Here is a 25,295-nt window from a genome sequence, read left to right on the forward strand (position 1 = left end):
ACCTGTAAGGAATGCACAGCAACATTTCAGTTATTTTGTGTTTATTTGGATTCACAGAAAACACAGACAGCTTTTCAAGGCTATTTAAGTAGGCCGTCATTTACGTAATATAGCTAGGCAAGAACATAAAATCTAAGGATTTTCCCCAGGAGCCTTTGGATTTATAGGCATGACTTTTGTAAACATCCTCGGGAATTAAAGTTAAAATGTCTGGAGAATTTGCTGACACTAATTACGAAGGCTCAGCAGGGATAGTCTATGCTGCAAGTGTCAACTTAAGCTGCATTTTCAACACGACCAACAGCTCATACTGCGACTACTTCCACCTGTCAGAATTGGAAAGAACATATTTTGTGGGAGATGGTGCCGCTGTAGTGAGGATTATCATCTCTGTCATCTACTCGCTGGTTTGCGCGCTGGGTCTGGTTGGGAATTTACTAGTCCTGTACCTAATGAAGTCGAAACATGTGTGGAAAAAATCTTCCATCAACCTTTTCGTAACTAGTTTGGCTGTGACTGACTTCCAGTTCGTCCTGACTCTGCCGTTCTGGGCAGTGGAAAACGCGCTGGACTTTACGTGGCCTTTCGGTAAAGCAATGTGCAAGATAGTTTCCTATGTGACAGCTATGAACATGTATGCGAGCGTGTTTTTCCTGACTGCCATGAGCGTGGCCAGGTACTGGTCGCTCGCCTCTGCGCTCAAGGGCAGGCGGCGGCGGCCACACTGCTGCTCCGCGCGCTCCATCACCGTCTTCATCTGGTTCGCCGCTGTCTCCGCAGCTCTGCCGCACGCAGTTTTCTCCACAACCGTCATGGTTTCCAATGAGGACCTGTGCCTTGTCAAATTCCCGGAAACCAACGGAACTGCGCAGTTCTGGCTGGGACTTTATCATTCTCAGAAAGTGCTGCTGGGTTTCGTGGTGCCGCTGGGCGTCATCTCAGCCTGCTACCTGCTCCTTTTGCGCTTCATCACCTCCAAAAACATCAACACATCGAGCGCCAAACGACGCGCCAAAGTCACCAAGTCTGTCACCATCGTGGTGTTATCCTTTTTCCTCTGCTGGCTGCCCAACCAGGCGCTGACAGCCTGGGGCATTCTCATCAAACTGAACGTGGTTCATTTCAGTTATGAGTACTACACCACGCAGGTGTACGTCTTCCCCGTGTCCGTGTGCCTGGCGCACTCCAATAGCTGCCTGAACCCCATCCTGTACTGCCTGATGAGGAGAGAGTTCAGGAAAGCGCTGAAAAAACTCTTCTGGCGGATGACTTCGCCGACAATAAGGCCGATCACAGCCACCACAAAGCAGGAGATGAACGAGCAAGGGCACGTCTTGGTCCCCGTCAGTGCGCCCGAGGAGCCCGCTGTGGTGTTTTATCCTCCGGGGGTTGTTATGTACAATGACAGAGAGCTGCCCCAAAACAGCAATTAGACTAAAGTGCCACAAGGACAGGGTTATTAAATCAATTTTGATTGTAATTTGCATCTATGTTAATTAGGCTACTCCATTTCTCGCCTTGCAGCTGTCAGGAAAGTTGGATCTGCATGATTCAAAAGGAGAGAAAAGTGAGAAAACTTCGGCCAATTATGATAAAAGAGTAAAGGACATTTCTCTTGTGCACAAAGAAAGAAGAGATAGGCTTACCTTATTTTGAATGTTTCTGAATTATTCTATCCAGAAATGTAAAAAATATATATATTTGAATGTGTAAGTAAAGTGTATCTATATGTGAGACACTCGCTGGTCCTTCTTTGTGTGCAGAAAACACCCCGGTGCTCTTGTGGTGGATGTCAGTGAAGATGAATAATGTCGAAATAGTTTTTAGCACCACAACATCTTACCTAGGAATCATAAAAATGATTCAAATGAGTTCCACACAGTGAGGTAAAACTTAAATTTGTATCGATATTGGCTGATAAACTGAGCTGTGGCGTCAGAATCTGCCTCAGGAGAGAAAAAGGTGGATTGATGGGCATCATGTGTCATAAATCTATATGCTCATCATACACTCCATTCTTTAAATAACTGTTTAAAGCATTTACATGACTACATTCATGACTAATACATAAAAAAGTTATCAAGCTATTGGGGAAAATAAATTCATTCTTTTTTTAAAATCCACTTAAACAGCTCAATCCTTTTCATTTGCTTACTTTCTAATAACCAATGAAAGTGTCATAAGAACTTTTCATCAAAACTACCTTAATCTCAAAGTCCTTTATTTCTCCTGACATTTGCCATTAATACACAAAAAACATGCAAATGCATACTATCTTTTAAATGTCAAGTTGGGTGCAGTGTTCAGTGACCGCACTTTAGATATATTTAATGGGTCATTTCACAACCAGCACAAAAAGATTTTTTTAAAATCTATTCCTATAAAAAAAACATTGAACACATTGATTTAATGGATACATTTTCATACAAGATACAAGATCATGTGTTTTTGATCTCTACAGATATGCAGCACCATTAGCCTCCTAATTTACAGTAAATGTTGTCTTGTGCAGGAAGTCAGATCTCTATCGCTTTCTATCGGATCTAATTTTTTAAATTTATTCAGGACCATTTCCAAATAAGTCATTAGTGTCTTCTAATAAACCGGAACAACTTCCACACCAAACCCTAATTATTTCTTCACAATATCACCTGTTTAAATAAAATACAATTTTACAGCAGTTAAATGTCACAGATGGATGATACTGCCTGTTGGAGCCAACCCCCACAGTAAGTTAACATATTAATGCACTGTTTGCAGCTGAAGGTACATGTCAGCCTAGATAGGATTAGGTTAGGGTTAGATTTTTAATTGGGCCTCTGCACTGATAGAACGTTTAACTGGGAAGGATTTAATTAAGTGCTGGATTTAATATTGTCTTATTTCTAAGAAGAATGTAATTAAAATTCAGTCCTTCCTCCTCTTGCTGCCTTCAAGCGTATGCAGTCAGGGGAGTGCAGCAAACCCACTATAACATTCCACATCCTGAGATAAATACTGCATCTGTTTTATTATTTATTTAATTATGTATTGATTTGTCACCGGGCCGGACAGGGGATGGGGTGGCACAAACAGACAGCACAGAGAAAGGACAACACCTGTAAGAGAAGGGGGATGGAAGGTGGGGACAACAGGGAATAGCAGAGGGAATCACCAATTGCAGAAAGCAACAAAACCAGCAATAGAACAGAGAGGGGGGCTTGGGGAGGAGAAAAACAACAAACAAACAAACAAACAATAATAATAATAATAATAATAATAATAAAAATAGTAAAAGACAACAAGCAGAACAGCAGCAATAAACAGCTGACATAGTAAGACAACTAAGAGAAAAATGAAAACAGTCAGGCACACTAAAAAAGCAACACAGCACAGCCATAAGAGATGCACTGCGATGCAAACGCGGAAGACCCCGACGCAACCAACAGACGCCCCCAAAAATAAATAAATTAAAAAAATAAAATAAAAACGACCATCCAAATGCTAGTTGACAACGCAACGCCAACGGAAGGCAAGAAACGTAACCCGCGGAAGAGCAGCGCCCGGACCGACCGCGGCGCGCACATAACATATTGATGGCAAGTTCGAGTCTTTTGACAGACTCGTTCATTAAAATGAACTAATCTTTTTTTGAGTCATTTCGTTCATTTGAACTAGGCTGGTTATTGCGGCGCTGCAGCCCTCTAGTGGGCGATTAAAAAACAGCGCCGTTCTCAAACACGGAAGGCTGCCTGGCTTGCTTTATTTGACAAAGTATAATGCACAAATTCACCTCTTGATTACTGTATATCATCATTATATAAACCCCCCTGGGCCCGCAACCAAATTCAAATCATGTAAAAACCACAGAAATATGTTGTCAATATGTAATCACCACTACTCTATAGCATATAAAATAAAAAACGCACTCAAATCAAATATGAAGGTGTGTCTCATTTGCCCAGTGTAGTACTACAATTCGGCATTGGTTTGAAGTCCCTGCGTCACATGACTTGGAAGCTATTGAAAAAAACAGCACTTTTTTCAATAAATTATGAATAAATATTCATATAAAATAAAAAATGCACTCAAATCAAATATGAAGGGGTGTGTCTCATTTGCCCAGTGTAGTACTACAATTCGGCATCGGTTTGAAGTCCCTGCGTCACATGACTTGGAAGCTATTGAAATAAATAATGATTTTCCCATAACACTGTTTTCACAATTTGAATTTATTGATGGTCCCTAAGCTAACCCCCGTTGGTTAAAAGCGAGCCATCAGAGGTGAGCTAACCGCACTTATACAACCGTCACTGGGTGAACTGACTAAAAAGCCGTCACTGGACCCCGTGAATCCCGCGTGCCAGGTCGGGCAAACAAGAGAGAGCGAGCAGCAGAACACCACGGCAAAAGCCAGCGGAGAGAAACACCAGCAGCAAGTCCCAGCCTGGCAGCAAACGCGACGCGCAGGTCACCGTGCACCCGCCAATAAAAGTCCGCCGTTCCCCCAACCGCCCGAAAAACTAAGGCCGCCCGTGCCAGCCGACATCCCCCATTCACATCACGACCCCAGGCCGCCGTGCAACACCAGCCAAACCAGCAACAAGGCAAAATCAACCAGCTCAGCTGCATGCCACCAACAACCCACCCACCAGTCAAGGGCCGAGAACTCCAGGCACAAGCCCAGAAAAAACCGGAGCACAGCCCTGCCCCGCACCCACACTGCAAAAATTAACTTCATACTTCAGTATCCAGAGGGGTCCAACAACTGGCCGACAGAGAAATGGGGAAGCATGGATCTGAGGCCAACGAAGCAAACCAGGGACGCAAACTGGTCCCTCCAAGCCAACGAGGAAATGCCTCCCCCGGACTCCAATGCACAAACTAAACGCCCAGCAGCCATCCAGAGACCCTGCCCAGGGAAAAAGCACAATGCATCAAGATGCATCGACAATCGCCCTACAATCCCACCGCAGCCCTCCAAACTGCAACCGGATCAACCCGCGCAGCGCCCAGAGACCCCCACCCCCAGTAGCCAGGGCACCCCGAGACCCCCCAAAGCGCAAAGGACCCCAGACCGCATGTCCCAGGGAAGCTGCACCCCGCCACGAGGAAGAACAGCAGAAAGCCATGCCGGGAAGCTCCCCGCCCCCAGGGAGTGATAACGCGGGAGAACCAGGCCAACAGTCCCCCAGCCCAGCCAGAGACATCCCTTCCCAGAGTGCAGGCAGACCCAGCAGCCCCCGAGCCCTGTGAATCCGAGGCCGATCTCATATAACAAGGGGTTGTCTATGGGGATTGAATAGCTTTTGGAGCCAGTCTCAAGTAGCCATTCAATGAACTGCAGTTTTTGGCAATTCTGTTGTGTCTTCATTTTTCAGCCCTGGTGGTTGCCTCTTGGCCATAACTGAAGAACTGATAACCATATTTCACAGTTGGTCAGACACTGTATAGCTGACACTTTTGACTCAAAGAACAAAGGTCATTGCGACTATATAATAGGTTTTTAGCCATACATTTAAAGGTACAAGGTGAAATTCCTGGCCACATTCTCCAAATAATTAGAAGTCAGAATTTCACCTCCTCCTTCCCCTCAGCCAGGCAACTCTCTAAGTGATTCTGCTCTTTTCTAATTACACATAGAGCTTATCTTTACATGAACCTTATAAATAAATTTTTACATCTGCCTGGATAAGCGGGCATCGCTTCTTCCGCAACAATGAAGTTAAAAGGACCATCGCACTGTATGACAATCTGCAAGGAAGGGCTTCTCTCTGTCCCTCTGTTTAGACACAACTGACAAATATGTGAACAAGTATGTAATTTAAAGAGGTCATATTATGCTTTTTGCCCTTTTCCCTATTTTTATTGAGTTATATATCTTTTTTGAGCTTGTAATAGGTTTGCAGGGTGAAAAAACCCAAAGTCCACCCCAAAGGGAGTTTCCATCTCCTACAGAAAACACAGCTGCCTGAAAACAGCTCATTTGTAGTCCAGCCTTTTCTTCCGCTTTCTTGTGACATCACAATGAAAGTGCGTGTCATAATGCTCGCTGAGCGACTAGTCCGACACACCCTCAAAAACACTGGTGGAAAAACACTTAGCTGCAGCACACCTCTCCTCTCCCTACCAAACACTAGCTACCCCCCAGGCAGTCAATGGACATGAAGTTGTTACTGTGATGTAGAGACAGAGCTCAGTTAAAACTTAATGGATGAAAGATACTTTTGTTACAGATTAATAACTCACCACTTTGAAACTCTTGCTCCAGTCCATGTTGCTAAGTAGGTAAGGGGATATACAGCTGAACCGAAGCCGTGTTTACCGCCTTCTCACGACCCGCCCTTCTCTGCTTCTGATTGGCTAGTAGTCATTAACTGGAAACTGTGCATGTGCAACTCCCAACAAAGATCATTTAGAGACAAGATGTATCACTCCATAGCTAAAACGTAGCCTTCAACACACAGGGTGAAAAGAGGAGCCTCAGCAATGTGCAGAATGACAAAAATATGGTGTTTTTGAAAATGAAACCATGTAAACCTGTTCTGGTACAACTCCTAAATAAGATTTTGAACCTGATGAGCATCATATGACCTCTTTAACAAACACAATAACAAACTGCAGTGATAGGCCTATATTTCTAATAGTTATTGTGGATGGGCAGATTTTGGTATTTCATCATGTGGAACTGGTGGGTGGGGAATTGAAATTCCAGCAGAACAGCAGGGAGAGGGGCAGAGAAATCAAATGGATTGGCAAACATGGGACTCACATTTCATCATTTAACAGAATCAGATCATTTATATCATATGATATATAATTTATATTGTTTGTAGGTGATTATCAATTTCTTTTCTTGTCAGATTCACTCACATATACACCTATACCATTTCACTTGGTCTGAACAGCCCAATTGGTTAACTATGAAAGAAAGCGGGCGGCGCCTTGCTAGTGTAATTCTGTGAGTTTTACCAGCTCATAGAGAGGCATGACATCTTAAAATGGCAGGAGAAAACATAAGCACCATATTTTGTGTAGCTATTCTCTATAGGAATCCTTCCTTTACATAGTAATCAAGTACACGTTACACCAAAACACGATGATAATCCTTCATCAATCAATTTATCACTGGAATCATACATATGTATCTTCGATAACTTCCATATAGCCAAAAAATTAATTTATTCAATTCCTTAGTGTGTTCACTACATATGTTATATCTAGAAAGACATGGCCGTAAACTGCAATTTGACCGGTTGGCGGAGGCACACAACTGTGGGGTGGGAATTCAACTTTACCTAAGCAGTTAAAAAAGCAATGGGACTAATTTTATGCACACACACTGACAAGGCTACTTTAATTAGAAATAAAAGTGTAATGGCTCTAGGACCTGGGAATTAAATTTGCATAGCAGAGCGATCTTTCATACGTATTTTGAATCTGGCACCCACAGTGCACAAACACATCAGTTTAACACACATGGAGTGCATTTCATCTCTTAGTAAAATCCCTTTTGGGGGAAGAAAAATGGCTTGAGTCAAATCATGATTAGAAATTCAAATGTAACAGTATGTATTCCTTCAGACGAGCTGATTATCTCCATGATCTCCCAGGGTATCAAAGAAAACCCTTTGATGTGTTTTGAATTTCTAGGAAACAGATTTTCAAAGATGTTTAGATATTTTGTAGAATGTTGTTGTTGTGCCCCACATTTACTATGTTTTCAAGTAATTTACATATGCAAACACATTTGACACCTGTGACATGGCAAAAAAATATTTTTGGTGGCTTCAAATGCAGCATCTCTATAGATGTCAGTATATTGCAAGTGAATAACAGACAAGAGTGAGAACAAGCTTTGAAAAGTGAGTGAGCTGACTGATCTCTCTCCTTACAGAGCCTGAAGGCATAAACAGAGATATAATGAGGAGCAAAGAAGAATTACTGATGTTTTTTGATATGATCCAGTTAAAAAACATGGCTAACAAAGAATGATGAGACCGATTCACCTGGGTCATCACTTAAATCAACTTTGACTAATGTTGACAAGCTTAAAGACATGTTTGAGACATATTAAATAATAATTTGTTTCTGATATGTACGAAATACAGCACATTGCTGGATATAGATCTGTGGTTCCCAACCTTTTGGGTTTGTGACTTCTAACAGCAAAGCAGTGTCTACTTGAAGGTTCAGATGTCTACATGAGTTATTAACTTTTCCATGCAAAAGACAATAATCCAAGTTTCTTTGAGGCCAAACGAGAAAAATGTATCTGTTATTTGTGGCTGTTTTGTATTCTATCTATATTATTTCCTCTCATTAATAATCTCACAACCCCTCAGATTTGTCTTGTGACTCTTTAGTGGGGCCTAATCCCCCAGGTTGGGAACCTCTGGACTAAACTGCCGAACTGTAAATAAAGTAGTTAAAGCTCCACCTTAACCAACAGTAAAATGCTACTTATGCATTGATTTATCTGTGCTAGCAATAAATAATGTCATATTTAATACTTTTTATATTTATTTTCTGCAGAACAAGTAGTTTTACTTTTGATACTTGCTTACTAGACTTAGCTTATTATTTTTTAAGTATAATGCAGGATTTCTGATGCAGGAATTTTATATTGATGTACTGGTGGATCTCAGCACTTCTTCCACCACCAGAAAAGAGAGTGGTATCGATCTATTAATCTAGAGCTCTCAGCAAGACAGCACATTTTTTCTTTAATATTAACTATTTGGCCTCCTGTGCCTGGCTCCACCACTGCAGACAAACCCTGCAAAGAGTCCTGAATGTCAATCAAGTGGTCACATGCATAAAATAAAAAGAATCACATGCATCAAACACATTTTAGGGATATAATGAATCTTTATTTAGTAAAACCATAGCATTAAAATACTTTTACATAAGCAGAATCATTCCATCGATTTGATAAAAAGGGCGATAAAGATGCAACCTAACAGGGACACGGTTGAGGCCGACAGGACTACCACGATTACACTTCCTGCCATGTTCACCATAGCGCCAAGCCCCGCACCCACAATAATCTGAGCCAGCTGGACCATGCAGGTGAGTGCGGCACAGTCCACCCCGGTGCCTCGCTGACTTTCATTGCTTTCTTGCAGCTTCAGTTGTTCCTAGAAGCACAGTGGGAAGTGTGGGGGTGATAAGTGAGGGAGGGGGAAAAATGGGAGGAATATATCATGTCATCAATTTCTGTATTGCCCGAAATGTCCACAGCCCCTAAACAGAAATTTGAAATCTTATTTTCTTCCAGATCTGTCCACTTCCCTGATATTAAAAGCAGCTTCTTAAACGGCAGTGAGTTGGCAGAGAGTTTTAAATACAAGCAACAGAAATTATTAAACAGGTAAACCCCCGCTGCAAACAATGCTATGTTCAAGAGCAGGCTCCAGTAGTATGGTGACTATATGTGGAAACAACTACATGTCCACAAGGGAACAAACTAGTCTTCAGACAAATGTAAACTGAAATCTGAATGTGTATTTGATTGCTTGACAGTCATCTGCTATTATCTGATACATATTATTTGTTTTACTGTTTTATTGTTTATTCTTTATTGTACCCACGACTTCCTGAAAAACAGTGTTGACGCCTGACACTTATTTTATACAGTTGTTGTTTTTTGAATAAAGTAAATTTAATTAAAGCATTGATAACACATGAAAGTCATTATAGTCTTCACAAGTCCTATTCAGCCTTTGCAAACAGTTAAATAATGTATTTTGTGTGACTGGAGGGAGCTTTTCAGGTTCAACTTCAAAAAGCCTTGTGGCAGGGAGGGAGGGCCTGGTGACAACTGCATTATTTGAAGTGTAATGATTAAAATGATCTCTTTTGCTTAAATTTTTTGACCTTTCTTAGTACCCCAAACTTTATCAACTGAAATACTAAATGGAAGAATAATGGAGTACCCCTTAAAATTAAACCTTTCATTCATGCCTTTCAGATATTTTCATGTATCTCATCTCTAAAAGTACAAAAAGGGTTCGCTATCCCAAATTAATTCCTTTTATTCCGTGTTCATGTCAAAATTTAGCAGAGGGGAAAAATTATTTTAAAATTAAGGGCTACAACTAACCATTACTTTCAGTACTGATTCATCTGCACACAATTTTCTTGAATAATCGATTAATCGCTTTGGCTTACATTTATGAACCAGAAAATGATTTATGAACCATTATTCAGGGACTAATTGTTGCGGCTTTGTTGGAAATTGTTTCAGAAATAATGGTTGTTAAATTTACTGCATTTATGTAGCATTCACACACACACACACAAAAAACATGAAACGTGAACATGAAAGAAACATGTTAGCTGAGCACAGCGTTTTTCTTGCACTCAAATGCATCTCAACCCTTAAAAAAAATTTCTACTGCCAGCCCAGTACCTCTTCTTCACGCTGATACTCTGCTATTAGGTTGAATGGGATGGTGTAGAGCGTACTGGACATCACACCGAACACGCTGCAGAGGGTCAGTGTGGCAATGATGTTGGGGAAAAGGCCAATCAGGCTGGTGCCCATGCCGAACACAAAGTAGCCCATAAAGTATAATCCCTTCAGGCCGATGTATGGGAGAAGGATACGCTGCACATCTAAAAACACACAAACACACACGGAATGCACGGTTACAAAGATGAATTTTACTTGAGAATCAGGAAATACCAACGTGACGTGCTGATTCATGATAGATATGGGATTACATGACTTTTATGGTACTTCACATCTAAAAGATGTTATTATAAACATGTTGAAACACTCCACAGCATGCAGTAGTTTTGCTACAGTTGACTGGGCATTTGATCCAACAGGCTTTCATTTAGTTTCAGAGCAGCAAAAAACATTGCTCAGCATTCAGACTATTGAGCAAATTTTACACACAGAGGCTGAACTTTGCTTTGAATATAGCACTTTATTCCCCTCTCTTTCACCATTGTTATTTTATGTGTCTGCAGCTATAGCAGAGCTTCTGTTTGATTTAAATGAACATCATAACCCACGCCCAGCATGCTTCTGGGCAAAACATGTGTTTCATTTGTGCAGGGCCATCTAATGAATGGCTGCAGCACTCTACAGCCTGTAAGCCCAACGCAAAAGAGTAGGAAGCAGTAATTGCTGTCTGTTACCCTCCACAACCTCGCCAGGCTGCCATTCACGGGGAAGCTAATGATGTCAGTGCAGAATATGCCGATGTTAGTAGATGCTGGCTGCTATGATGAACGTACAAACAAAGACACAAATACTGTAATTACTCTCTCTTTGTTCTTGTCACTTGCACAGTTACTTACAGGAGTAGAGAGCAGAGGACACAGCGTTAATGCAAAGTCCCCAGCAGCCTATTTCAACTCCTCTCTCATATGTGCTGTAGGCTGTAGAGTTGTGCTCCGCGTAAGGATTTCCCTTGTATACAATCTGCAAAAGTGAAAAGAGAGAAATGTGAAATGTGAAGAACAGAGTGTCAAAATACATGGCACTATTTTAAGGAGAGAAATAGCAAAGCCAAAGGAGCAGAAAGGCTGAGGAGATCCAAACACACAGCTTCATTGATATAGATATTAAATGTTGGCCTCCCCATTTAATACATGCTTTTATCTTTTTCTTTCCCATAAAAAGAAGCAAATTCAGACTCAACAGGGAGCCACAGACTATACATTTGCTATCCCTGATAACAATGCCTGCAAATTTAGATGACATGTTTGTGCATCGGGTCTTGTGAAGCGTGACGGTTGAGTGTTGTGTCATGGTGTGATGTGCGTCCTTTGATCAGCATGCAAATCGTGAAACTGTAAAGCATTCATCATTATTACACATGTCACACACAATAACACATTGCTCCCTCCCCCGCCCTTACCCTCTGTCTGCCCCCACACAAACAGGGATTAATGAAGCATGAAATGAAAAACATATTGCAGCTTGTTGTTCTTCACCTTTAATGTTATTGTTCCCACTTTGACACTTGGCGCTTTTGACATTGAGTCATATTTAGGGACGCAATTAAAAAATTGCTTCCATGATTAATTAATTAATTGATTATTTCTTTGAGAAACTTAAAATAGTGAAAAATACCCCAGTTAGTCAGAGCCCAAGGTGACATCTTATAATTGCAAATTTTAAGCAATAGTCTGTTTACATTTGAGAAGCTGCAAAAAGAGAATGTTCAACATTTGTGCTTTATATATGACTTAAATGATTAATGAATTATCAAAATAGTCTACGGTAAAATGCATGTTGTTGTGTGACTAATGGTTTTAGGACTTAACATATTAATTACACAACTTCATCTTAGGATTTTGCAAGAAAAAAAGAGTGTATGTTGTGAAGTGTACAATTCATGTACTAATAGGAAACACTCATATGTACAATAAATATGAAGCTGTGGCCTGGAGATGGTTAGCTTAGCTTAGCATAAAGACTGGAAGCAGGGGGACAGCTAGACTGGCTCTGTCCAAAAGTTTAAAATGCCTATGAACACATCTAAAGTTGGCAAACTAACAAGTTGTCCCAAGTTGCTTTAGCGTGGTTTTGGACAGAGCCAGATTAGCTGTTTACACCATGTTTCCAGTATTTATGCTAAGCTAAGCCAACTGGCTGCAATTTCATATTTAACCGAGAGATGGTTGATACCACTCTAGTATCTGTCCAGCTACCACCAGCAGTCGTTTGCTACCTAATTCCCCTCTGTTAGCTAGGACAAATCGAGAAGAAACTGTTATTCAAATATTTTGAATTTCTTTTTGAAACATGACTAAAAACAATTAAATAATTATCAAGAGTTAGAAGTGGCAGAAGTCAGTTTGAATCTGCCACACGTACAGGAAAATAAGCAGAGATTAGGAGCTATACACAGCACAGGAAAAGGCAGAAAGCAGTGATGGGTAATTAAAACCTTTTTAATGTACTTAGTTACAAATCGGTTAGGCTGTTAATGCTATAGCACTTATTGTTTCATCTTTTTAAGAAGCCCACACACAGACACACAAAAATCAATACCTGTCCCATGAAATCGGTAAAGAAGAGCATATTGCAGAGGAAAGCTGTCCATCCCAGTAGGTGACTGACACACAGGCAGCGGTAGTGGTTTGGCATGCTGATGATAGTTCTCATCAGCGAGCTGAATGTCATCCTCTTCTGGGCCTGCAGATACACACAAACATCACAGACATCAGTGCCAACAGCTCCATCACTGACAGGATTTTAAAAAATGTCTTTCACAGCACTCCTTGCTAGCCCACAGCTGAAGGCCATTCAAAAAACTCTGCTCATTAGAGACATGAGATGATGATAGACACAAGGGCAAACTTTGCTCTTCAAAACCATCAATTATATCATCCTGTAGACAATCTGAAAGCTATTTCAGCAAGATGATACAAAATCCTCCTTTTTTTCATCAAACAGATTTAGAAGTCAACTCATCTCAGTTGGTTTGAGGTCAAGAGTTTATGGAAACAAAAAATAATTCATTAATACTCAATACAATAATATTAACCACACTCAATGCATAATGTGGGAAAAAGGATATATTCATACTACTGTATATCATCTTCACAAGGTTATTTGAAAAGTTTCCTCTGTAGAGCTTAGCCTTTTTTATTTCTAATTTACACCAGACAATCAAGCAGTTCAGGCTGGTTTTGGTGAGGTTTTGAAAACACTTTTAAACAGGAAGCTCCCCTTACAGACAAACCAAAGTTAGTTATATTTGTTTAAATTCTCTTTACATCCCAATGGCAATCAATAAATCAAATGCACTGACACAAAAATAAAAACAATATGTTATGATTCAGCCCAAATTAAATGGTTGGTTGGATTACCTGCCGGTCTACCTGCCTACCTGTGTGCACTCTCAAACTTGGTACAGTCTGTTTTCCCTCTACTGTAAAGCCAGTTTGATGCCATCAATTTTTGGGGACAGTTAAAGCCAGAAGGAGGTAGGGGTGATCGTGAATGGTTGAAGATTTGATGATTCGATAGGAGGGGCCGGATTCAACCAATCTCACAGTTAAATCTTCGCAGAGCCTTTATGAAACGAGGATCATACCATTTTGGCTATATGGAGGTGCTTAAAGTCTGATTTTACATAGAAGTACTGGTTTTCTCCCAATAAGTTAATATACAGCCTATTATGATATAAATATCAACATATAATGCTGTAAACAAACACGTGAAAAGAAATAAGCTTTTATTATTGTAACATTTTTAAAGTGCCTGAATATAAATATTATCGAAATTGCAATATGGCCAGGTGCAATAGCCAAAACGCAGGAGTGGTGTCACAACATCCCACTATAAGTATTATATTTTTTCAGTAAAAATAAAATGTGTAAAGTACCATTCCCATTAATCCCATTCGTGACTCTTGATCGCAGTCGCAATATCTGTACAAATAATCGCAATATGTTTTTTTGCATATGTTTCTGCCCTAGATACAAGTAGCCTGTTAGTAGCCTAGTTTTGTTTAGATGAAATGCTGTAAATTGTTTTAGCAACCTGAACTAGTTGTAACTGCTAATGCAATGCTTTTAATGTTTTTTAATGTTGGTGTTAAGCCCTAATTGCACTTTTGCCATGTCAGGCATATACTTCGTTGAGCTTTAAGCCCCAGTTGAACTTATGTTGTTTTAGTTTTCATTTGGGGAAATTAATTTGAAGGGAAACTCAGTGGTTAGCACTGTTTTCTCACAGCAGGGAGGTAATGGGTTTGTATCCACAGATAGAATAGATGGATGGAAGTATACTAAATGTGGGTTAGGTTGGTCAGTGTGTGAACCCTGAGGCTAGACCACATGGGAATCACTAGTAAATGGATGTTTTTCTCAATGGAGTCTGGTGTCTTTGAACTGAGCGATATAGCAACAGTTTCCGTATAATCAAAAAATATCTTACACATTAAAAAAGGTCTGTGTAGGTATACTTTCCATAATATTGTCAGACATTTACTGCAACAATCTGAGCCTGTCAGTGGCAAAAACAAACAAATTACATATTTAGGGGATGTAATTTGATGGTGTGCTATTTCCTTCAAGGATTAGGCTACGATGCAACATGCTCACTCAATACTGGACCAATATCAAAGATTGTTGTGCCCATTAGTCACATACACACAAAAACATGGGAAAATAGATAGAAAAATGCCCAAGTTAACCCTTGAGGCTACATTGCATGTCAATATTCTCTTCATAATGGCTAAATTCTATAAATAAAGGTAGGTGATTTAGAAAATGAATGGATGACTAAACAAATCTGTATTATTATTTTACCATGTGTGTATTTTAGTCTTTTCAATGTTTTTTTGCTTTTATCTTGTATTGTTTTTGTATTATTGTTTTGGGGGTATTATTGTCTTTACACTTGTTAAAGCACTTTGTAACTTGTTTTTGAAAAGTGCTCTACAAATAAAGATTATTATTATTATATTATTATTATTCTATATACATGTGCGCTAAAATAATTGCATCCTCAGAGACCATTTTTCCTGAACATCACATACCTCCTTGTTTGGCTGCTTGGCGCTGGAGGTCACCGAGTTGGCCTCTCCCAGAGCAGAGAAAGATCTAGGCCTGAGGTCTGAGATGCTTGCAGGAATCACAGGAGAGATGGGCTCTTTAGCCAATGCTCCATAACCATTGCTGTGGGAGCCCAGTAGGCGGAGGGCACTGGGAGGTGAGGGGTTAGAGGCGGATGACACCTTGTCCAAAGGTTGCTCTGGAATACTGAACAGATGTACGGCGAGGAAGATGCCCCACGTTAAGGCTGAAAAGAAGTAGATGACTTGGTACTCGGAGCCTAGCAGCTTGCCAATTGTAGAATGACCCCAGTCCATAGCTCCTACCAGGTAGCCGAACGCTCCGCCCAGACCTGGAATATACAGTGACAAAGATTAAAACACTACGTAGACGAAACAAGTGCAGTAGTTCATAATCAGTCAGAATAAGTGATTATGAGTACACAGCAAATAAAATCAGTGTGGATCTCCTTTTGAAAATGACAGTGTGTCCAGTACTTTATGTAAAGTACTGGACATACTGAACTACAAAAGAAACATGTCTTCCTCTTAATTCTGCTGGTACACACCTCTATAAAATAAGTATAAAAAATTAGTAAAGGAACAACAGAAATAATTATATTGCTGCACATTTAACTGCTGTACAATTAAGAAATGATCTCTGCCAACATGGAGTACAAATCAACATTAAATGATAAACACCACATTAGTATAAAAGACAAGATTCCCATGTATTATTATTATTATTATTAGATTAGCGAGACACAGCTAAATACAATATGAATAAAACTCTATATTCAAGCGCATCAGGAACTAGCCACTAACATGAAGGCTTACCAGCTGCACTCAGAAGGAACCTGAGTGCAGTCCTACCTGCACACAACATGTGCTTTAGTGTGGCATTATATGTCATTTCTCTCTGCTCTTGCTAGTTTTCACAACCCTTCCCTTTCACATTATTGCTACTGGAAACTTAAATGCTTCCAGCTTCCAGCAAGGCAAGAGACTGGCCGCTTCTCTAATAAGCACTTTAAAGAGACGAAGCTAAAAGAACACAGCTTGGACAGATGGACAGAAAACCCTCATTGCAGCCGTACCGCTTAATGTGTTGACTGCCTGTACACAATATGAGTGAACAGCCTGCTTGTGATCATGTTTTTGTTTCTTTCTTTAATATTGCCCTTAAAGGAGACATTCATACACTGTATGATACATATATGGTTTTGTTGTTTTCCTTACGTGTGATCACATGCCAACATTGAGAGATACACATGTACAGGCTTTATGTGTCAGCCAGAGAAGATAAACAGTCTTTTACAGTTGGTCACCTGAAATGGAGGCTGTTTTTCTACATTACACCAACTGGCAGGTAAAGTAATAACCACAACCAGGAGTCACACTTCACTTGTGGCTACATGACTGGAACATTGCTGTTGGGTGCTGCTTTGAACACTCTTATCTGACTGAAGATCCTTGCACCTTTTCTTTCTGTGTCATTAATGTCAGCTTTAGTGTGTACCTTTCTGCCCCTGCAATAACTCAATAACTCTAACTTTTTATTGCAGCACAGTGCAACAGAGCAAAACAGAGATATCATGTGGCTCACTGTGGACTGTATAAAAAATAGGCACAGATTGAAAACAAGTGGGAGAGAGATTTTAATAACAGAAACAGGGTACAATTTGATGTAAATAGGCTATCAGGTAATGATTATACTTAAGTGGTTTCACATTACAACATCAAAAATCGTTTTCTGCACGGCTAAATGAGCTCGAGAGGGAGGCCCGAGTAGTTCATATACATTAAATGAAATAACTATTATAAATATTACATCTTTATTGTGAACAAGGATGTGATCAGGCTAAATGAGCTAAATACTAACATCAGCATCCTAACATGCTCACAATAATAATTAATCATTTAGCTGACACAACTTTTAGCAGCAATTGCTATATATGCCAGAGGTCGCATGCCTCTGGAATAACTAGGAGTTAAGTCTTGCTGAGAGACACATTCAATCGAGCCCAGGTCTCCCACACCAGAGGCATGTGAGTTATTCCCTCCGTCATCACCACCCACATTGACAATGCTAACATGCAGATGTTTAGCGGGATTAAAGGTGTTAACCAAGTTCACCATCTTTCTATAAGAAATGAGCAAATTGCTTTGCAAAGCTTTATGGGATTCCATGTGACTGAGCAGCAATACGAGAAAAGGAAGGGGTTGAAATGACGGTGAAATTTGCCTGCCTGCTACACAGTAGTACACAGTACACAGACGAAAAACAGACTAGAATAAAGCAACACAGTAGACCAGTAAGTTTATTTGTTACTTGCTTTTAAGGCATGTCTTTGAAGGAGAGGATCATTATTATTGTACTCTCTGGGATCCCTGGATTACAGAAACAAACAAAAACTGAAGTGCAACTTGCCACCACCTCATGTAAATTCGAGGAGAAAGAGCAGGTTGCTTATTTAGACAATATTTGCTAATGTGCAGGCTACTCGCTAGCTTGCGATCCAAAGCATGCCCAGAGCGATGAGCAAAAAGTGGTGGAGGCGATGTTGCACAATTTGTTCGCTTCAAGAGGGTCTTCCCTGTAAATCAGTAGTTTTTAGCAGTGAGGTTCTTCTCACTAGGGACTAAGAGCACTGTTGGGAGCTTAGATCTGATACACAGTATATTACTTCCTCATTGAAAGCTACTGAGATCCAGCTGGTGAGCTATTAACATAAACACTGCTTGTACAGTGAAACATTTTGAACCAGCAATCAACTGAACTTACTACTGAAGTGAAGCCAAACTTTGCAGTAGTGGGCTACGGTGATGCGTTCACTTACTGATGTGTATACTGAAGTGCATTTGAACGGTGATGTGACCGCTTAGCTTAGATTAAAAGTGAGCGAAATACATAGTCAGTGACTAGGAATCTTTGAACTGAATTGAACTCAATGATTCAAATGAGCAAAGTGATTAGACATTGTCACCTATAATTTTGTGTTAGTTATCTCTTAACACAAAGTACAGCTGAGGTTGATGGGAATGTCATTAGATTACAGGCATTTGGTCCTAAACCAAAATATATCACTTTTCATTTGTCTAAGACTTGTAAATAAATTTACAAGATCTGGCAGACATTGAGATGTTTCACTGGATTAGTGAAAACTTTGACCTGCTGGTGGTGCAAGAGAAAAAGTCATCACCAAAGTCATTATGATTCATCCTGTGGGGACAACCCATTTAGTAGTTGATAAGATATTTTGGTCTGGACCAAAGTGTTGGAGTGATCGATTGAGCAACCAACAAAACAACATTGTTCCATCACTTGCTTTACCTGTTGCTGTAGAAAAATACTTAACTAACTAGTTATGTGGTCTGGTAAAAAAAAAAAAAACAACAACTAATGAAAGATCTGTTGTCTGTCCAGAAGAAAATTGAGCTGTGAAAGAAAGACAGGGAGAAAATGCGTGTACTGATAAAAGCATTTCACAAGTATGTGATTAGAAAGAGCTCACACAAAAAGGTACATGAAACACAACAATTTTTGCTCCCTCCTCCTCAAACCTCACATACCAGCGGTGACAGGGGTGTAGAAGGAGTCATGTGCCAGGCATCTGTCTCTCTCAGCCCAGACCCATGACTGCAGCACATGACTAGCTCAGGGCTGGATTACTGCCTGACTAGCATGCACAGCTGAGTGCACCACTGACGCTCACACCGAAAACATCATCTTGCCCCCCAAGCAGTATATTCGCTTGATCTGCCTGTTTATATATTTTTAAACATTTATTTAAAGACTCAGCTGAAACACATTTTGTAAGATTAAGATTATGTTTTTGGGGTTTAGGGATTTGAAGTAAATAAATACTCTAAATATGGTGTATTCGTCATGTATTCTGTATAAGGTAATAAAGCATGCAATATTCCAACCTACGCATTGTTAACTCATCCAAAGTAAAGAGGTAGTATGAAGTGTTCATATATCATAATGTGACTGATTTGGCCTCTGTGTAAATCTGAAGGAGGTTTAACTTCAATGAAATCAAAAAAAGTTCTCCTATCACTTAATAGAAGAGTCCAATATTGTTTTCACTGCAGCCATATACAGTAGAACTGTTAGAAAGTCTGGAAGATTATTTTTTTTTTAAACAGTATCTTGGACCACTGGATTGCAAAGTGGTCTGTGCTTTGAATATAGCATAAGGTTTCAGAGGATCTAGAGGTCAGAAACCTGACTCACATTGTCCATAAATGGCCATCCTGCCAAAGAACAAGAACAAGGTGCGCAACTGCAGACCTAGGCTACATTTAGGACTCTCGACTCTCCCTTCAGAAAACATCAGGAAATACAGTTTAATGGGAAATCTCAACTCCAGATGACATAAGTCTAGGTCCATCGTGTCCTCTGAGAACCTCACATTTCTTTTCAGGAACACACAATTTAAAGTTTTGGTAAGGCAACAAAACACTCAGACCTGAAACAAGCAGCTTGAGTTCAAAAACAAATTCCACAGAATAAAAGGAGTGTAAGAGTGAGCCAAAATTACTCTGTAATTCCCTGAGAGACTTATTATTAAAAGGAAGCATTTTGTTATCCTAAGCTGATAACACAAAGAGATTTTTTCACATGGGGACATTGTACTGGCAAGAATTCAACGAACGAGTTGTGTGAAACAACTCTCTAAAGATTTGTGTGTTTGCTCATTTATGAGAAAACATATGTTTTATTTATGTTTTTCTAATTTCAATCTGGTTATATTTGACCTAATATGCTTTGGCTAACACTCAGGGTCAAAACTGTGTAATGCTAATTAATTCAAAGCAAATCCATTGAGATGCACATTGGGAGCAGCCATCAAGGAAATATATATCTGACACAAATAAGCATAAAATAAACAAAAAGGGCAGTGAGTATTAAAGTACAATAACAGTGCATGTGTGCATTACACACCTGTGAGTAGAGCATGGTAGTGCAGACCTCTTTCCTTGTCTCGATGTGAACACACATCAAACAGGTAGGCCTTGATGGGACCGTCGATGAAGTCTGCAGCGAAGTCAAACAGCACAACTCCGAGCATCACCACCACTATGGCCCATATACTCCTCAAAGACCTGTCTCTGACTAGTGCTGCAAAACAGAACAAAGCATCTCATCACTATTCAAGTGCTGCAGCCAATGATGTGAAAAACAATATTAAGATACCTTGAAGTGTCAAATTTGCAAATTTAATTTGGCATGGAGAGAGTCGCATTACAGGAAAAAGCCTCCCAGAGGAACAGCACACCGCTTGAAGACAATAAGAAACTTTTTTTTTCTCAAGCAAACCAATTATGTCTGACAGGTAACAATTATTTTCTTAAGTCTTGTTCTGTGTTTTCTTGAAAAGGGATGAAGGACATTATAAAGGCATTTTTTATGGTTTATGTAAGAAGTGTGTTTGGAATGGCAACAAAAATATGACAGCCAGATAAAAACGTTAAAATACTGTAGATGTACTGTAGCAGAGAGAAATTTATTGGAGTTACATTAACAGAACATTGCACCTCTCTGTCACTCTGCACTCAGTTTTACATGGAGTCTGGATTTATCTTTCTCTAGCTGTTAAACAAAAAGAAAAATACTATGTAGAATCTCAAGCGCAATTATTGGCACAGTCAACACGAAGCTATTCATCTTTAAGGTTAGACTGAGGGCGGTTACAACAATGCAAACATTATGTCACACGATTCCCGTGGCACTGACTACATGGAAACACAGAAAGGTAATCAGCTTATCCAGCGTACCTCAGAAGAAAGAAATACTGTTGATGATTACAGTAAAGCCCAGAACCTTTTCAATAGGAGCTTAACCAACAACCATTTCAACAATATTTCAAACAAGCTGAATTTTACTTTCTTTTGATCTTAGCCCCAGAATTGAAATGACGGCCCTGCACAAACCACAGCTGGTAAAAATACACATTGTGCTGCCCTTTCTCTTGTATGATGCAAGGCATCATTTTGTGTTGAAAAGTGGTGGGGACACAAGGGCTCAGATTTGGGGTGTGACGAGACACTTTTAGCTCATGAGATGTGACAATGCACAATACTGGGTTTACGAGAAAAAGACGAGAAAATGTTTTAACACTACTATTTTGAAGAAATATTCAGTGATGAAATATATGAGCTGGGGGTCCAGGGGTCCTCCCCCAGAAATTTTTGAGCATTTAATACTTAATTTCTTGCATTCTGGAAAAATCTTCCTCATCAAGTGATGGTAGAAATGTCTTTATTTATAAAAAGTAAACACAAAATTCAGGTGGCAGGAGACATTTCAAAATATAATGCAATATAATGCAGCAATCAGTAGCTTTTTTTTTAAGCTTAAATTACTTTTTTTGGAAAAAGCATTTGTTTCTTCTATATTTACATTTCAATTCATGTTTTGTTATTGTGCAAATAAACCTTTCTCAAAGCATTTTAATTTGTTATTCAACATTTCTTGTTGCAAGCTATTTTACTGAACATTTTTAACAAATGCTTTCAAAAAGTGTCAGGTACAAGATCAGCATTCATCAATCAGCAATCAGCCATCATTTCAGAAGGTGGTGGGGACATGTCCACAGCGTCCCCAGTGTAAATGACATCTATGATTGTATGGTTTCATTATGAAATAGATCACTCAGCCCAGTGTACTAATCATTTCCTCAAATGTTCCAGGATCACTGTGTTTTGGAAAGTATGCACAGATATGTAGCAGACTGATAAAAATATGTCGTTGTAGTATTTGTTGTCCTGTACAATGATTACACTGGTTATCTTTCGATCAAAAGACACAATTGAGGTATTGAGGATGACGTATTTCAAGCCCCATGATAAAACATTTCAAGGGCGAAATGGGAAATTATCAGTGAACATACTTGTAATCTCACACCGATCTTATCTCAACGTATCTCTTTTTATAAAAATAAAGGCCACACATTCTTTTGCGCGGAGATCTTCTCGTGACGCTGCCTAGAGCCCAGTGGCTTCTCATGAAAGAATTTTCTCAGTCATGCTCCATCACCTGTCTGTGCCAGTGGGCATCAGGACCATCCTACCTAGTCACACATTTAACTTCAGTTAAAGTGTGAGCATAAGAGCCTCTCAAGTTTTTTCTTGATCGATGTGTCACTTGTTTTCCTGAAATCTGAGTGAACAGATACTGACAGTTTGGAGACATAACATAAAACTTCATATGTTTGCCTTGCCTGTGTTGAGTTTTACAAGATCACAGTTATTCTTCTGTATATTTCCAAGCGTGAGCTTACATTAAAATGAGAACACGGTGATGTCAGATTTCAGCATTATCTTCTACAATATTTTTGTTTCGCAGAAATGTTAATAACTGATTATTCATTCTCTCTTAGCAGAGTCTGAGCAGAGTCAGCCCCATAAACAAGAACTCTGTCTGATATGACAAGACTAAATATACATCTGTACCTCCCCCTCTCACCATCTGTTTCTTGAAGTCTATCTTTCATTTCCTCCCTTTCTCAAATTCTCCTTCCTAACCCTCACCTGAGATGACAGCATCTCCGTTCAGGAACAAGGTGAGACCCAGCAGCATGAGGATGCCGAGAGAGAGGATGTAAGGCCTCCGCCGGCCCCACGGCGAGTGGCAGTAGTCGCTGGCCGAGCCGATGATGGGCTGGAGCAGGAAGCCCAGGATGGGGCTGATCAGCCACACCAAGCTGTACAGGCTCCTTGGCAGGCCTACACTCAGGAGCACCGGTGTGACGAACGCTGCCTCCACGGCGTAGCAGAATTCCCTTCCAAACATGACCATGCCATGGAGGATAAGTCGACCCTGAGAACGCCTGGGGGGCTCCACGGCTCCGAACACAGCTCTCTCCCCACTGTCTATGTAGTCCTCTTTTGCGCCAGTGTCTGTTGAGTACTGGAGCAAAGAAGTGCTGATGTGTTTCCCAGGTTCTGAGAGCCGGCAAGGTTGGGGCCTCATAGACTGGTCCTCTGATAAAAGAGTCATGACTGAGAGAGAGGGAAAGAGGGGTAGAAGGAGAAAGGAAGAGGGACAATGACAAGGGAGTAAAGAGGAGATTTAGGGGAAAAAAAGGCAAAAACAGAGAGTATGGTAATGTTTCCCTCTCAGTCCACCAGATGATGGTTAAATGGCCAACCGCCCAATCCTTGCATTGGTGCTCAACTTGAGCTAATCCTCCTCTCTACTGCATAGTTGAGCAATGAGTCCAAGATCCAAACAGCTTTACTTTACATGTGAAGGTCTGCCTTTTCGTCTGAGCAGAGCGAAGTGGAAACTCAGTGAATGCAAGAGGGAGAGGGGAGGAGAGAAAGAAGTGGGTGTATTTAAGAGAATACTGAATTTGTCTTCACCTTCTTCAGCTTTCAAAGAACTGTAGTAAAGGCAAAGGAGCATGTGAGGAACTACAACCATGTGAGTGAGTGTGTGTGATGTGTGTGGTAACAATTCAGTCACTAACTATTAGCCAGTAGTACAGTATTTATTTCTTGGTGATTAGTTGCTCTTCTTTCAGGAGGGAGGCGGCTGCCACCAGACTTGATACGTTTAAAAGCTTATTTATATATTTTTATTTTTATATTTATTTATTTATTGAATTACTGTATGTTTTATGATTACATTACCATACAGAAGTAGTAATAAATATTTAAATCAGCCATTTAGTAGTATTAGTAGTATTGATTTTGCTTTATTTTGTTTAATTTCCGAGCATCTTCCTATAATGAATCCCACAGTTCTTATCTGCTTTTCCATTTGCAGTTTCTGTTTCATCCTTAATTTAATTTGTATTTTGGTGCACACATTCATGTTCCCTTCAGGATAAATTCGATAACTTTGGTGATCACCTGACGTTTTATCTAGATTAACATTAGGTCAAAAATTTACATTTCTTTAAAACTTCAGTTCATGACTAAATACCTACGAAACTAATGACTTTCCAATCAGCCTCAGCAGTACTTTATGTTTACTGCTAATTTACAAACATTAGCGGGGTTATATGCTAACATCAACATGCAAGCATTATCATTGTGAGCATGTTAGCATGCTGGGATTAGCACGTAGCTCAAAGCATCGCAGTGCCCAAGTTGAGCCTCACAGAGCTGCTAGCATGGCTGTAAACTCAGTGTTGTTTAAAAGGTTTTGAAAACAAACAATTTACTTTTTTTTTTTTTTTACTGAAAATTATGCAGATGGCCCACTCTCCAAGGCGCCATAATTAAAAAGTTGGTGTGAAATGGAAAAGTGACTTGTGAAAAGCAAAATTAAAGACTAAAATTTAAATTTAGTAGAGATTTACTTAAGAGTCTTAAGTTTACGAAGTCTTGAGTGATATATGGTAGAAATTATAAAATGGTATTTTATAATGTGTAAATACTTTTTCTTCCTTCTCATGTGGTTTGTAAAAAGGAAACTCATGCATGGATCTGATTTTTAGGGCTCCAGAAAAAAATACCTGTCTACATCAATAGAGTTAAAAGTGTTGTGGTGGCAGCCCGGCTGACGGTGAGTGTCCTGATTTTTTTCTACTTTTTATCAGTTCTTCTGCTTTTTTCCTTGGTTTCCTGTTCTCTGCCCGCCTCTCTGTGTTTTCTCCCCTGTGTGTGCTCTCTCTCCCTCTGCTCCTGAGCCCAGCCAACTACCTGCACCTGCAACTCATCATCCACCTCGTCAGCCTGCCACACCTGCCAGTAATCAACCTCATCCCAGCCTGTATTTCAACCCCGGTTCTCCACACCATCCTCACTTGATCGTCGTTGCTCCATACCCGG

At 40.0% G+C, this 25,295-nt stretch overlaps 2 protein-coding genes across 2 annotated transcripts; one reads left to right on the forward strand and one right to left on the reverse strand.

Annotated features, from left to right (window-relative positions):
• rxfp3 (relaxin family peptide receptor 3) lies at window positions 1–1,738 on the forward strand. The gene has a single exon (XM_046066896.1). The coding sequence runs from the start codon at window positions 207–209 to the stop codon at window positions 1,431–1,433; it is 1,227 nt and encodes a 408-aa protein (XP_045922852.1). The 5' UTR covers window positions 1–206; the 3' UTR covers window positions 1,434–1,738.
• A 7,092-nt stretch (window positions 1,739–8,830) lies between these two features.
• Window positions 8,831–25,016, reverse strand: slc45a2 (solute carrier family 45 member 2). The gene is made up of 8 exons (XM_046066934.1): window positions 24,980–25,016; window positions 23,046–23,516; window positions 20,458–20,634; window positions 15,492–15,859; window positions 12,995–13,138; window positions 11,293–11,416; window positions 10,394–10,599; window positions 8,831–9,119 (listed from the first exon to the last, which is right to left on the reverse strand). The coding sequence occupies exons 2-8, from the start codon at window positions 23,512–23,514 to the stop codon at window positions 8,898–8,900; spliced, it is 1,710 nt and encodes a 569-aa protein (XP_045922890.1). The 5' UTR covers window positions 23,515–23,516; window positions 24,980–25,016; the 3' UTR covers window positions 8,831–8,897.
• Window positions 25,017–25,295: the final 279 nt, after the last annotated feature.

Source organism: Micropterus dolomieu, linkage group LG13 (genome assembly GCF_021292245.1).
Source record: "Micropterus dolomieu isolate WLL.071019.BEF.003 ecotype Adirondacks linkage group LG13, ASM2129224v1, whole genome shotgun sequence".
Lineage (NCBI taxonomy): Eukaryota > Metazoa > Chordata > Actinopteri > Centrarchiformes > Centrarchidae > Micropterus > Micropterus dolomieu.